Consider the following 16,061-nt stretch of genomic DNA (forward strand, 5'->3'; position numbering starts at 1 on the left):
ATATTTTATGCATCCAACAACCTTACCTTTTTTTTAAAATTTGGTTTTATATTTTTAAAAATTTCCAACATTTCCTTTTCCAGATAAACCATTGACCTGACAGGTGGGGAATACCAAGATGCTGATTAAGAATCATGATTACTTTGCATGTGTGCCTTGAGATGGTCACAGTAAAAGGCCACGCTAAAATGTGCAGTATTATCATCAAACAAATGACATCTGCCAAGATGTTACATGAGTAGTGCTACAGAATTGCATTTTTTGCTCACAGATACACCGAGATGGTTTGTGATGGTTTGTGCAGAAATATTTAATTGTGTTTACCAATGGTTCTATCAGCTGTAATTAATGGTGAAGACACTAGATGTGGAGATCCTGAGCTGGTGTAGTTACATATGATCTGTGGTTGTAAGGCTTGTTGGATGGATTGCCAAATTCATGGAAACAAAAATGAAGACAGCTCATGGTAATGAAATCAACATTTAGCTCTCTTTCAACAGCTGTGGAAATTCCTGGGTACATGAGTGCCCCATATATATATATATATATATTGTAAAGATACAATATAGATACACCTACATGCTTGCGTGTTTAGGCATGTAAGCATTTCATCTGGTACAGACTGGTTGATGTTTTCCTTTTCTTTCAATTTCACCATTTCTCAATAGTCTACAAGGTTGACATATTTAAGTGAAGTGGTAGGCCATCTCTGCACACATTCTGCTGAGCTCCTGTCCTGAGGGTGTGTGTGGGGGGTGGAGCACGTCCCTTCTATAAGCCTCCTCCTCACCTCTAACAGCTCAGTCTGTCCAGATCTCTTGACGGAGCCATTGGGACTCCATTAAGTCACTTGATACGGATACTGGGACTTCTTTGAAGTCATGATTCGGCTTTCTTTGCCTGTGTTTATGTTACTGTTTGTGGTGAGTACAAAAGGAGTTTTCTATTTCTTTTAAAAGTTGTCTTTTTTCTACTGTTACAGACGGAAATGTGTTTTGGAACCGTCTTGTTAATCATCAATGCTACTTGATTTATGAGGGATTCAAAACTTTTTCAAACAATATTGTGTTGATAAAACATCGACTTGAGGTTTGTTATCTTTCCCAGGCAGATTATCTTGTTCATGTTGACATGAACTGGCTGCCATGGCAACACAGATGTGGTTTGGGCTGTCAGACAGAGATATGGCATTGTTTCTCAACTCAACAATTTTTTTATGTCTCATGAAAGCTTGTCTACATATAAGCTAGAGTTTAGGTTACTGGTCAAAACAGCAGTCTAGAAAAAAAAGTCCAGACCTACAATCCTGCTGTAAATCATGAATTATTTTAACAGATTGATATGATGATGTTTGATAATTTCACGTATTTTCATACTCTACACTCTAGGTCAGGTATCAGTGTGTTTATGGATACATAGATGTAATTTAAAGACAACTTTCCTCTTGCAGTGTTTCAAAAACTTTTTTTGTTGCCACTCAGTTATTTAGCCAACCATTCAAATCATAAATTCTTTTTAAGACAACAAGTTAACACAGGAGTTTTGTTGCCTGAGGCATTAAAATTTCTGAACTAAGACAGTTGTTATTTGACTGACAGACCAAAGACATTTTTTTCTCACTATTTTAGTTTATTGTGGTGTTTGCTGTGGTGTTTCCGATTGAACAGCTGAGGGCAATGTTTAGTATTCTTTAGCACACAAGTTTTGGGTTGCGGACTCAAAACAATCTCAAACATGACATTTAATCATATGAACTAAAGACAAATACTTTCCATGTGCTCAGCAGTTTGTCATACACATGGCGGTAGAGTTCAGCCTGCAGGTACTGGTAAGTCAGGCGTAGTTCTTCATCCATCATAGTCCTTCTGTTATCCCGACATGCCCATACATTCACTGTACAGTTGAGGCATAGTTAAATCTCCTAGGAGTGGCAGGGTGTGTTCGTCTCTCCTATTAACACAAGTGGCTTCACAGCACCTCACAGTTGGATGCTTTTACTTACAGGCCCTCACAGCATCTTAATCCATGTTGTGTTTTTATCATACAGCTCTAAATACAAGTTTTCCAGAAGAAAAAGAAACACTACCATCAATATCTTAGCTACATCAGTTGAGTTAATCCAAGGTTCTGACAGTAATGATCTTGGCAGGAGATTAGCAATAATGTGAACTCAAGACCGTTTTGTGGTGGGATCACACCATGTACAATTGTACAATCTGCAATTTGAAAGGAATGTAGGCCAGAGGCGTAGCAGGGTAATTCTTACCCCGCTACTTCCCGAGTTCTTAGACAGACCACACCCATCTTGAAACACGGAGTTCATTGTGATCTAAACGACACACCGGTAAAGTTTCAGGACTGCATCATGCATGGTTTTTACACTATCACAGAGACAAAATCTGCCCAAAGACAGTCGTATTAACACCGAAGTACTCAAAACCGCTTTTGTGGTCGTTCCTGCTACATTAGGTGTCTCCAGGACCACATTTTGATATGACGATAGACTTGCAAGGTAAAAACAATACCAGTCCTTCTGTCACAGCTGGCAATAAACTGAGGCCAACACGCTGCAGCTCTGCCACTGTTGGAACCAAACAGGCTGTGTAGCCCAATTAGTTTGTTCATATGTGGTTACCTTGTAAACTAACTGCTACAAATCAGTTTGGGAAAAAAAGACTCATTCTACTAGCAGGCTTCACTACTGGTGAAACAAAGGAAAGCCGTTAAGGGACGGCTGTGAATTTACCTATAAAAGAACCATGCAAATTCTGTTTTCCATCTACAGTACATAGTTTGAGTACAAGGCTTACAGTGTGAATAAGCAGCATCCAAGTCATAAAAGTTTGATGTTTTTCCCATTTTTGAGAAGTTTTGATTGTTGCTGGTGAAAAATACAAACTGAAGAGGAGAGCTGCTGCATGTCAACAGTGACAAAGACAGCTCAGTGTATTATAAAGCAGTATCATCTTTTTCAACACGTAGAATGCTGTTGGTGACTAGCCAGGCTGGCTCACTCATGCTTGCATTTCCACTCACAACATTGGCTGTACGTCATGTTGTGGTTACACTTGTGTTCTTTCAGCAAGAAACAATAGACACGAAAAAAGGTCAGTCAGCACGCCCCGAGCAGGTCAACCCCATCCTCTCTCTCAACCTGGCAGCTCAAATTTCAACTGAACTCTGCACAACCAGCAGGATGTGAGATCTCTGTCAGGAAGTGAATGTATTGCTCTCTCTATATTTACATGTCTGGCCATGTACACATTGTGCTCAATTGACATCTGGCTGACTGGTTGTTTCAATTTGGGGTAAAATCAGTGGTTTGTTGAAGCTGGTACATTTTATGAGTAGGCCATCTGTGACATACACCCACTACGTTTTTGTTTAAAACGAAAAGCCTAGTCAGCAATCATGGTCAATGATGAATATGGTTGATCAGCATACTTGCCAAACTCCACATATCATAGTCAAACGTTGCGTCCCTCAAAAAGTGGAAGACGAAACCTGATAACCTCATTTCACAAACAATTAATCGGCAAACAGTGAACTCTTCTTTTAGCTCTAAAGTAGCCCCAGGCTTACTTGACGTAAAGATAAGCTGCTGCTCCCTGAAATAACAAAGACAAACAACACCGACAACCTTTCTGCCTACTCTCTGCCAATCACAGGTATCTCACATCTTTCAAAAGGAAACATATCATATCCTGACTTTTGAGAAAGCCACCTCCACATAGACACTAGGGGCCTTCTTGCAGTAACAGGGCTGACAGCACAAACAAATGTACAAAAGAAAGTGATAATTTTTCCCAAGATACACAATTTGTACCACCTTTTAGGTACAACTGTATTCCATGCTGGATCTTCTGGTATTAGATCCTAAAGTTATATGCAGCTGACTATTGTGTGGACCATTAGTTCATTGTAAAGTAATTACATCTATTGTTTCACAGCTACACGCTGTTGCTGTGGTGACGGCCAACTCTGGAGACTATCTGGTGAGAAAAAAAAGAATATGGCTTCCCCATCCAAAAAATCTGACGGAAAATAAAGACTACACTAAGCTGAAGTCTGTTGCCTGGGTGAGTAATAGGTCTTTGACTTCATTTCTCTTTTGCTACTGATTAACTTTGGCACTGAATAATTTCAGCTTTTAATACACGGTATGGAAAAGTGTTAAAGGGAACTCAACTGACAATTACAAAAGAAAAGTTTGTGCATTACCCTCCAGGACAGCTGGTTGAAGAAGCAATATTTTCTGTAATGTGAACAAAAAGTCAAGTGAGGAAGGAAATGTAATACCTTATAGTTTAAGTTTTGTCTAGAAGAAGTCCTGTTTGAAGGACTTTTGAATCAGATTGCATTGTTAGTTATCCTGTCTAGAATTTCCTAATTTCTGTTTACCTTTATTGGGGGGGGGGGGGTGCTGTGCATTGAGAGGCAGCATGATTGGGTGACTCTTAGCCCCTCTACTAAACGTGCCCATTTTGTAGACTTCTTTTCACATTCCAAGTCAGAGGCACTCAAACCAAAAGTGGGGTATTTGTTACCTCACCCTTTAAATCTACGTGATTCTGCATTGATGAAATGTCAACATGAGCGTATACATTGACCTAGATATGTTTAATTGTGTCTACTACTGTCATATCAATTTTAGCAAATGTATGTAAATTAGACTGTGTTTACCTGAGTCAGCTCTGTGTACTGTGTTTCAGATACATTCAGATTTTGATGATGGCAAAGGAAATATTGAATACTCTCTCGAAGGCATTGGTGCAAACAAATATCCCTATGGTGTGTTTGTAATCAACCCTACAAGTGGACATATTCGTGTAACCCAAATACTTGACAGGGAGGTCATCGATACATACCATGTGAGTAATGACAAATTTTACTCGACTGTTGTACTTTTTGACCTTGATGCAACTTTTTTCCTCATGTGATTTAGTAATTGGTACTTTTTATATAAGATATTGAAACAAATGGCAGCTATTTTCTTCACAATAATGTCACAGACTATTTATGTTTGTAAATGTGCCTAATAAGACATATGATAAAGACAGCAACATTTGTTTTCTGTATCAGCTGACAGGTGTTGCTAAGTACCGGGATGGCACCCTTGCAGAGAAAAGCATTCCTATACGTTTTAAGGTTCAAGATGAGAATGACAATGCTCCTGTCTTTGGAGAAATCAAGCCTGGGAAGGTGATGGAGAACAGTCCAGCAGGTTTGTGCTTCTGCTTTCACATACAGTTCTGTCCAGTGTCTATGGCTAAGTAGACCCAATGGCCTCATAAATAATGACTTAAAGAAAACAAAAATTTGTGCTTGGTGTATGCAAGTGTTTCCCTTTTTTGTTACATATATATTTCAGTTTACATTCAGTGTTTTTTACCCAAAAAACCCTGTATGTATCCTCCTTTTCTAAAACTTTGGCAAAGTCAGTTCTGAAAGTATTAGTAAGTAAATCTCGCATTGATTACATTGATATCTGTTCAGAATGTACCTTAACCACCTGTGACCCTTGAGGGACAAGCGGTTATCAAAAATCGATGGATGGATAGATTGTTTACATCTTATTATCTTGCAGTCTTCTTCTTCTCTCTCTAGTTTGGTGCATTGCTGTATTTTTTGGGCCATCATTGGAACCTATTGGTCAGTAGAATACCATGCAATTATTGGCAGCAATGTGTATTGCATTACCCAAACAAGACCCTATAATTTAAAAAAAGGTACTTGGTAATAACTCTACAGGGTTACTTTTGAGTCACAATCAAGAAGTGTTTCTTACTGTATATTAGCTGCAATCTTACTCTCAAAGCCATAGTCCCTCAGAGAATCAGAAAGCAAACAGACATTCTTTAGGTCACATGGTTCTAAAACTATGGTACATGTATCACTGGTAGTATGTGAGCTCCCTCTAATGGTATGCAGAGGAACTTCTGAAATATTTTTTTTTCTTAAAGGAAATGAATTATTTCAAAAAGTACCTAAACCCCCAAATATTTTTTTTCTGTTGAAAAGCAATGTTTGTGGGTATTTAGTAGTGTTGTTTATTGACTCAGGTTCAACTCTTGACCCTTGAGTGCAAAGTATTAAAATTCTACACATATTGTGCATAAATAGTCATATAATGACAACACCTCAAAAAGGTTGAAGCCTGGCTATCGCAATTAAACTTTGCTGTTGGCCACACTCACCACACGACTACACTACTACTTTGTGTGTGTGTGTGTGTGTGTGTGTGTGTGTGTGTGTGTGTGCGCGCGGGGGGGCAGGGAGGTACTGTGGATCAAGAGAAGGTACAGTTGGGTGACAGGGCAGGTTTTAGCCCCTCTCCAAGCCCTGCCCATTTAGAGACTTTATTTGCTTTCCAGGGAGAAGACACTCAAGCTAAAAGTGAGGGGTTTAATTACTCTTTTAATACATATAATACTTACCAAACTCTACATACTCACATTCATGAATATATTGTGCATTGGTCATAATGGTAGTAGTATGAGATCCATATATTTTCATTGTGGTACATAGTATGAAAAGTTTTTGAAGCACTGCTATGTGTGAAGACTGTCATTTTCTTTTATTTTTGATATAAATGATGTGTAAGAAGCCTACAATCCAGTTTGTCAGCCTGCCTGGTATATAGAGGGCTTATTGTGCAATATAGACTACTTGCACCAAATAGTAGAGCTGTGGATGTAGGGCAGTTTCCTCTCAGGTTTGTGGGGAATGGTGACAACCATAAAGGCAGCCAATTCGGGGCTTTCTAACTGGCAGAGGGCGGTTTGGCCCTTATTTTATAGTTTCTCAACGGTGTGTCAGATTTTTCCATTTGTTGCAACTACAGATGGTATGGGATTTGGTAATGGTCATGGACAAGCCATTTGAGCCTGTAAACATAGACAGAAAATTAGGTTTGCAAATATTTTATTACAAAAGAAATGTACTAAACACATTTGTAAGACATCAATGATATGGCATTAATGTGTTTTTCTGAGAAACACTGAATGTAAATTTAACTAATTTTTTATGACAATATTACCCGTGACATCTTTTTGTATAATGCTGTTTTTACAGGAACTCAAGTGATGAAATTAACTGCAACTGATTTGGATGAACCAGGGCATAAGAACTCCATGATCGCCTATAGCATTGTAGATCAGAAGCCATCTGATGGCATGTTCTCCATTTCCAAAGATGGGACCATCTTTGTTCAAAAATCCACCCTGGACAGAGAGGTACAGTAACAGCATCCACATGGTCCGTGTCAGTTCCAAAGAACTGAAATTCTGCACCACATGGTTTTCCCGTTATCATATCACTGATTTGCAAGCCTGAGATCCTCCAGAAAAATAATCTTTGTCAAGGCTTAAAAGCAGAGGAGAATAGACCCTTTGGAGCCTTTGTAACAAGGCCCCAAAACTCTGGAACAACCTGACGGAGGAGATCAGGCAAACTAGCTCTGTTTTTTCTTTCAAATCTCTCTTAAAAATACACTTTTTCATAATTGCTTTTTCTTAGTTCGATTTTTCTTCCATTTTACTTGGTTTTACCATTTTTTTTAACTTGCTTGTCTTTATTACAGCTTCTGTCGTACTTTCATCTGGTTATTGCTTATGTTTCTATGTCCTAGTATTACACTTTATAACTTGTTTTTGAAAGTGCTATATAGTATTATAGTAACACACACACACATTATGTCAGTGTTGCGTTTACAGTTTTGCACACTGCCCTAGAGTGACCAAAAAGTTCAAGTGATGCAGCTTTTGGACAACATTAATCAAAGTGATGATGTTTGCAGAGACCTGATCAAATGTTTTCATCTGTCTAATGCATGCTACACACAAGGCATTTACTGGTTGAGCTTATTTTCTTTATGATATAAATGAATTTTACCTTGATGTGTGTACAGCTTACCACTGTCGAAACCCACTGCCAGTATGTCTTTTGGCATAGAGTTGTTCCAAATATTCCAAAAGACTTTCAAAGAAAATGTAGCTCATGTTCCCCAACCTCAAACCACAAGTAGTTCATAATTTCTATCTGTTATGTTATTATCCAGGGGGGTGAAACTGCATCAGACTGATTGACTCATATACGTAGGTTAAACAACAGTATGAAATTGTATCTTGCAACATATGACTCATTGAGTTGACAAAGGATAGTTGTTTCTTTGAATAGGCCATGCCATAATAGCCCAGTCATCTTGCTTTTAATAAATACATTTACATTAGATTCAGGGGAGTCTTTCCACTCATGTGAATAGTTCTTTGACTGTGACATATGCTAAGGTGTATTCTCATTTAAATTCTGAAAGACTTTTATTGTTGGCCATTCTGTTCTCCTCTCCTCTCATTTTGAATGTCTGATAGCCCACTGACATTTTCATCTCGTCTAGTCTCATCTCATCTCGGCAAAGAAAGTGAAACATAGATTTCGTCATAGTTTTTATTGTTAAGATGTTCTGGTCAACAAAATTAACACTGCCTGTAAGTAATTCATGACTGTTTTTTAATTTTAGACAGCAGATCAGTACACTCTGACGGTGAAAGGTCAAGACTTGAACGGTGCACCAGGAGGAAATACTGCAATCGGCACTGTTACTATTAATGTCAGTGATGTGAATGACAACCCTCCCACTCTGGAAAAAGAAGAGGTAGTGTTCTTTCTTCCACTCTTCTACATCAACACAGGTCATACTGTCTACTGGTGTGAATACAAATGGTCTCCACGATGGGTTTCATAGTTTAGAGGATTAAATGTTTTCTTTTGAAGAAAAAAAAGGATACATGGGGACATCATTAAAACAAATACTGCAGAGGATAAGTGCTGCTGCTTTCATCTCATAGTGTCTTTTACTTACAGTACTCAGGCAGCATTGAGGAGAACACAGATGGTGTAGAGGTGATGAGGATCAAAGCAAAGGACCTGGACCTGAAGGACACAGAGAACTGGGAAGCTGTGTTTGACATTGTCCAAGGCAATGAGGCTGGGTACTTCAGCATTAAAAATGACCCCAAAACCAATGAGGGCATTCTAATGCTGGACAAGGTACTACTGAATGTGTGACATGGTAGTGTTTCTGTAATTTCAATTGAGAGGAAAATTGTGTTGGTCTTTAGTGAGAAAAAAAATGATAAATGCAATGACCATCCTCCCATACACAGTGAATGGCGATTAGTAACTTGTCTATCATGAAAAGAGTAGCTGTAGACATGTAATCCTACTGGGAGTTCAGCCCCCCACTACACCACGACAATCTGGTATGGAGTCAGCATTAGGGAAGTAACATTACACAAGTGTTTAGGGGTCACAGTTTGCTTTAGGGGGAAAAATGCATAAGTACATATTTCTTTTCATTTATTTTGAGCAGACAGTAGTGCAAGTGTCAAAGGCAGACAAGTCTGACCTTGCCTGGGACAAATTTGCCTTGACTGACCCTGCCAGTAGCACCTGCTCCAGACAAAATAGTTCCTAGGATCACTGTGTACACAAACCCTTCCAATATATCAGAATGCCAATTATTTGAGAAGGTGTCAATGCTTAGAGATGTGGGGGTTCTTAGAGGGGCAATTTATTTGAGTTTCACTCCTTATTTTACAGAAAATTTTGACCAGTGTTTGTGTTCATTGTGTGTGTGTGTGTGTGTGTGTGTGTTCCACTCCACAGGCTGTCAATTATGAGGATGTGAAGGACCTTGAACTAGGACTATCTGTGAGGAACAAGGCTCCCTATGATGGAATTGGGACGCATTCCGGAGCCACTATAAGTCTAGGAGGGGGAGGGGGTGGGATAGGGGGAGCAGGAGGAGGAGGAGGAGGAGGAGGAGGCGGGGGAGGGGGGGAGGGGAGGAGGAGGAGGAGGAGGCGGAGGTGGAGGCGGAGGCGGGAGGAGGAGGAGGAGGAGTAGAGGTGAGGTGGAGGAGGAGGTGGAGGTGGAGGAGGAGGAGGAGGAGGAGGAGCAATGGGGGCAGGTGGTGCTATTATTGGATTTGCGTCTGGTAAAACCTATCCAATCAAAATCAGTGTGAAGAACCAGCCTGAGGGCCCATCTTTTGACCCCAAAGTCAAAGCTATTCCCGTATCAGAGGGAGGCCAGTCAATTGACATTAATAAGGTTATTGCCAGCTACCAAGCACTAGATGAAGACACCGGGAAACCAGCTGACAATGTCAGGTCAGTGCTTGCACAAAAACATACTAAAACCTCTGCAGTTAAGGCCATAATTTCAGCTTATTTGTCTTAACTCAGTGATAATAAGTGATACATGCCTGTTCCTACTGTAGGTATATCAAGGGCTTGGACCCAGCCGGCTGGCTAACCATCGACCCAAAGACAGCTGACATCAAACTAAACAAAAGACCTGACAGAGAATCTCCATTCCTGGTCAATGGAACATATTTTGCTGAAGTGCTTTGCATTTCAGAAGGTACACTGCTCCACATATCAATGTTTTACATCTGATGACAGAATCCTGGTAAAAACTAGCTGGTGGGGGGGGGGGGGGGGGGTATAAAACATGGACTGTATATAAAGATGGATGATGAACCCTGACTTACCCCTCCTATGTTTAAGTAATATCAGTGATACGGGCACTGCCATCTTGTGTGCTGGTGAAGTCATTCGGAGTCGGGGTCTGCAGCAGTGATATCCACAGTGGCGGAGTTCCTGCAAAGACACCCGTCTGACCAATCACGAGCAGTCCTACTGAATGCGAGTGCATGGATTAGCACACACAGTTGACAATCATGGCAGAAAATCCCATTTTTGTATATCTGAATAAATCATTAAAACCAAACTTTAAAAAAAAATCATTTGAACAAACATCAGAGCGATGAGAAAAGTGGAAAAGTTATACTTTGGGGGAAATGTCATGTTGTCCATCATTATATACAGACTATGCTATAAACCATCAAGATTCAAAATCCAAACTCAGCTAATGACGTCTGGCTCCAGTTTTTCCCCATAAATGCCACAATATAAAAGTGAAATAGAAAATATTATGCAGCTGCTACATATAAGAAGAATTAGGATTCATCCTCTGGGGACCATAAACATCCACAGCCATCAGAACAGCGCAAACAGTTGTCTACACCTGTTGTTCACTATCACAGGAAGTGAAGCATTGGTTTCTGAACCTGTCTCTAAGGAAAATAAATCACAACTGTTTTTATTTCTGTTTTATCCCAATACAGACATGCCTTCAAAAACAGCCACTGGCACAGTAGCCATCCAGGTGAAAGATTTTAATGACCACTGCCCCATCCTGACCAGTAACATCGAGAATATCTGTATCCCGGCCGATGCTGTTTATGTGAATGCTAAAGATGAGGATTTATTCCCTAACGGACCTCCCTTTCACTTTGAAATCATCCCAGAGGGCACTGAGGGCAAATGGCAAGTCGAGCATTTCAATGGTGAGGAGGATATTGACTGGTATTTTAAAGTTATATAAGCTGGAAAGCTATAAAGTTGGAAACAGATTAATATATTTTTTCACAATTTAGGGTTGACAAAGTGATTTGTTTTTTAATCCTGCATGAGTTGCTTTGATCTTCACAAATAACAGGTTATGAACCTAAAACTAGCACTAAACTTCTTCTGACAATGTCTGGTAAACATCTTTGACCAGTTGACATCCAGAAAGTCTAGATCCTTCTTTTTAAATTACAATATGGAAAAGACTACTTTAAACTTGACTCTTTAATACAGAATACTGCAAACCTTTAAGTACAGCAGCTTGCCACACAGTTCTTTGTCCTGTTTTCTGCAGACACTGCTGCTATCCTGAGGGCCCAGGAGGCCTTGTGGCCTGGTTTCTATAAGGTGTCGTTTCTGGTGAAAGACCAGCAGGGAGAGGCATGTCCAGAACCACAAAAAGTGACAGTCCAAGTTTGTGAATGTGAAGATGGAGTGGTGTGTGGAAAACGAGGTGCCAGCAGTCAGCCCAGTTCAAAGTTAGGTCCTGCTGGCATTGGACTGCTTTTCCTGGGCCTGCTGCTGTTACTATGTAAGTGTGATGTTATGCCCATTCTGATTTAAGTCTGTCTAATCAAACACCTGCGCTCAAGGAAATCCCAAGATTGAATTTTATTTAAATCTAGTTTAGGTCTAAGCAAATGATTCAACACCACAACCTTAAATGGGATGTAAACAGTGTGCATGTCTTTTCAAGAGTTCTGAAGACTTTAAAACCCACTTCACAAATAGGATGTTCACTCAGTAACTGTGAATCAGTTCAAGGGTATTACATACTATACACAACTCCATTAATAGTTGGTGCAATGTAGAGCCAATAAAGCTGTATCAGGTGGACATACACATGAATATTTTAGATATCCAGGGGAAAACATAAGTAACATTAGATAGTAGCTATAAGTACACGAGGTATAAATTCTAGAATCTCTTCACCTTTACATGTAATTGCGGGTCCCTCCAGAGGATGGCAATAGCAGACTCTGACAAGGGTCAGACTAATTACAACATACAATTTTCAACAGAATGGCTATAGAAACACCTTGTGTTGATAATAAACAAATGTCCATGTTGCATTTTGCCAGAAAAACTGAAACTGCACTTTTTTTTCAAGGGCCCCAGAGCAACTAACACTTTGTTGCTTTTTTCACAGTCTTGCTCCTGTTGCTTTTCTTCTGCCAATGTGGGGAGTCTGTGGGTCTTCCACAGGGCTTTGCTGAGATGCCTTTTGACACCAAATCACACCTCATTAACTACCGCACTGAGCACCAGGGAGAGAACACAGTAAGTCAAGTCAAGTAAATTTTATCTTTTTTAAATTACAATTTGCCTCAGAGGGCTTTACACCATATGACATCCCTCTGTCCTTAGACCCTCACAACGACTAAGAAAAAACAGCATCAAAATGCACCTGTAATGGGAAAAAATGGTAGAAACCTCTGGAAGACTGACTGAGGAGGGATCCCTCCTCCAGGATAGACGAACATGCAATAGATGTCATAAGAACTGTAAAAATACAGCAGATGACAAAATGATACACAGGAAAGAGAGAGGGAGAAAAAGAAGGAGGGAGAGAGGGAGGGAGGGAGGGAGAGAAAGCAGGAGATGCACAGCAACAATATCAGTGACAATATCATAACATATAACAATAGCAACAGACATAAAAAATAATAATTGTATGATGTGTGCTATGATATCATATAATAATATATGTTAATATTCTAGTTTATGTATGTGGTAATACCAGACATATGTTTATATTAATAGTGATGGCATAACTAATAATAGTGGTGGAAGTAGTTGGTGGAGAGAGAGAGAGAGAGAGAGAGAGGAGCTCAATTTATAGGAATATCTAGCAGACTGTATCAGCCTAAGAAGGGGCTGGTTCAAGGCAAGCCTGAGCCAACCCTAACTATAAGCTTTACCAAAGAGGTAAGAACAACATATTTAGATTGTAAACACACAACCTTTCGTTGATGTGAACAGGAATATTGGCACACATGCTGGTTACTTGCTATCGAGATGATGTCTACTTAAAGCCTGCATGAAGTGATTGTTTTTAATCTAGACAGCAGAATAAGTGATGAATGTTCTAACGTATAGATCACTGGCTCATTATAGGAGGTGCCACTACTGAGCATACCTGACAACATAAGTAAGGGCATGGCACACAATACTTCAACAATAGCACCCATAGGAGGCATGGATTTCCATAAATCTATCACTTCCATGGATGGGCTGAACAGGGCTGCATATCAAGAAGATTTTTCAAGTGACCACAGAGAAGGAACATTGGGGATGATGAAGAAGTTGAGCGGAAGTGCCTTCTACTCTGATTTTGAGAGGAGAGAAACAAAATTGTATGATGGCATGGCTCTACCAGACCACTTCTTGGAAGAGTACTACACTCGGGTAAGATATCATTCTAGTATATTTATTCCTTTTTATTAAATATTTTAAGGCTCTGAACGTAATTTTTCCCCCCAAATGTTTCGAAAACAAGTCCATTGAGATAAAAGAGGTAAAACTGGAAAGTCACTCTGTGGAACCTATTCACTACAAATACAGAAACTTTAGTGATGATATCTTTCTTTTTCTTTTTCAACAGAAAGTGGCTAGTGGAAACGAGAACCTTGGAGCAAAAGACAACCTTTTGGTTTATGATTATGAGGGCAAGGGTTCCTGTGCTGGCTCAGTGGACAGCCTCAGCCTACCAGATTCTGACAACAACTTGCAGTTTCTCGATGACCTTGGGAAAGAGTTCAACACCCTTGCTGAGGTGTGTGGAGGCAAAAAGATCCAAACTGAAGTCAAGCCAAAGTTCACTCCTCTGCCGAATGCCTCCATTAATACTCACACCTCAGTATCAAGTTTGATTGCAGCTCCACAGCCTCCCCCTCCACCTAAGCTGCAGGTAGGCATCCCCAAAACGGAGAGTCTGGTTAGAGAGACATCTGAGCGTTCTCAGATTGTGAAGGAAAGCACGACCACTGTGAGGGAAGGGATGACTACTATGAAGGAAGGGATGGTAAATCAAGGCCAGATGCTCATGCTACAGCCGCAGCAACAGCCTGTCTACTACACTACTGCCCCTGTACTGCAGCCGATGCCATACATCATCCAGCCACAGTTTCAGAACACCGTGCTACTGGCTGAGGCACCAGCCAACAACCTGCAGGGCATGGTACTGGTTAATGGCACCAAGACTGAACCTGCCCAAGGCATGCTTGTTCAGGGACAGACAGTCACATCCAGCACACAAGCCCAGGGCCCACACATGGTGCTGGCGGAGGGGAGCAGGGTCCGGAAGGGAGGTGCCAACCTGATCCACACTGGCAACGTCCCTGGATCCCAGACCATGATGGTTGTGGAAGGCAAGGTCCCTGCAGGGTCACTGAAAGGCCTGACGGGGAGCCAGACCTACCTTGTCCAGGGGGGCACTCTGCAAAAAGGAGGGCTTTCAGGATCTCAGAGTGTCCTGGTGGTTGGAAGTCCGACAAGCAGTGGAGGGCCGCTGTATCAGGAGACAGGAAGTGTGTCCCAGATGAGTGGCCTCTCTGGCTCTAAAAGAGTCCTCTGCAGCACATCCACTGGCTGTCAGAGCAGCATGGTGGGTTCCCCTACCACCACAACCCCCACCTATCGCAAGGTGGTGGTAAAGGAGAAATTCACTGAATTGTGATGTGGGAAAAGACTCTTTTTAATGCAATTAAAAATACTAGCAAACCAACCTCTCAAGTATTTTTATGAGCAGCACTAATGCATGTTTGTGTCAGTTTATTGGTGGAGGGTGTGCTGCAGCAGTTTGACGAGGAATGAAGCTACATGTTCCTGCATGTTCATTTATCAAAGTCTCTGATTGACACCATATAAATATTTTGCTTTCTGAGAGGAATATTTTTACGGTGTAGACTTTGGAGCCAAACATAAAGCTGCACAAACTATACCAAATTTATTTTTCTGTCCAGTATTTCGTTTGGTTTGGCAAAAGTATTTTTGTGAACATATTCTGCATTCATGATCCATTATGTCTGTAATTTGGCATGCAGCATGGGCATATATACATTAAAGAAGGTGGACAATGTGTTGAATATTTGCCTTGATTGTCTGGTTCATGTAGAGCATTAAGACATTTGATGTTTAGTTTCTGCAGTGGAATCTGCAAGACCCAACAATGAACTCAGCTAGTGTTTGCTCTGACATCATTTTGGTTTCCTGAGTTATGGCTCTTTCTGGGGGTTTTGGTTTATTTTTTACTTTAAATTTTGTTTTGTTTTGTTTTGTTTTGTTTTGTTTTGTTTTGCTAGTAGCATGACTACAGAAATGACAATGGCAGTCTTTTGGGCCACCAATTTGGTCTAGAATGAATTGTCTCAGCAAATATTGGATCATGGTCATGAAATTATATACTCACATTTATGGAATGAATTTATGGAAGTTGATGAACCCTCATGACTTTGGTGGTGCTCCATAAGGTCTAAGTCTTTACTAATCCTGTTAAAGATTGCAACATTGAATACATAGATCTGCATCAAACTTTGTAGAGACCAGTATCTTTGACTACTGCTATGACTTTTTATCTAGTGCCAT

The 16,061-nt window shown here is 40.4% G+C and overlaps 1 protein-coding gene across 1 annotated transcript; it reads left to right on the top strand.

Annotated features, from left to right (window-relative positions):
* The first annotated feature begins 818 nt into the window (after window positions 1-818).
* LOC121941355 (desmoglein-4-like) lies at window positions 819-15,562 on the top strand. The gene is given in 16 exon segments (XM_042484133.1): window positions 819-923; window positions 3,951-4,079; window positions 4,713-4,871; window positions 5,083-5,224; window positions 7,075-7,235; window positions 8,519-8,653; window positions 8,863-9,048; window positions 9,667-9,833; window positions 9,835-9,881; window positions 9,914-10,172; window positions 10,283-10,425; window positions 11,192-11,413; window positions 11,770-12,006; window positions 12,625-12,755; window positions 13,593-13,883; window positions 14,080-15,562. Coding segments are annotated over 16 exon segments (3,525 nt in total). The 5' UTR covers window positions 819-881; the 3' UTR covers window positions 15,154-15,562.
* The last annotated feature ends 499 nt before the right edge of the window (window positions 15,563-16,061 follow it).

The sequence above is a fragment of the Plectropomus leopardus genome, chromosome 3, assembly GCF_008729295.1.
Source record: "Plectropomus leopardus isolate mb chromosome 3, YSFRI_Pleo_2.0, whole genome shotgun sequence".
In the NCBI taxonomy this organism is placed as follows: domain Eukaryota; kingdom Metazoa; phylum Chordata; class Actinopteri; order Perciformes; family Serranidae; genus Plectropomus; species Plectropomus leopardus.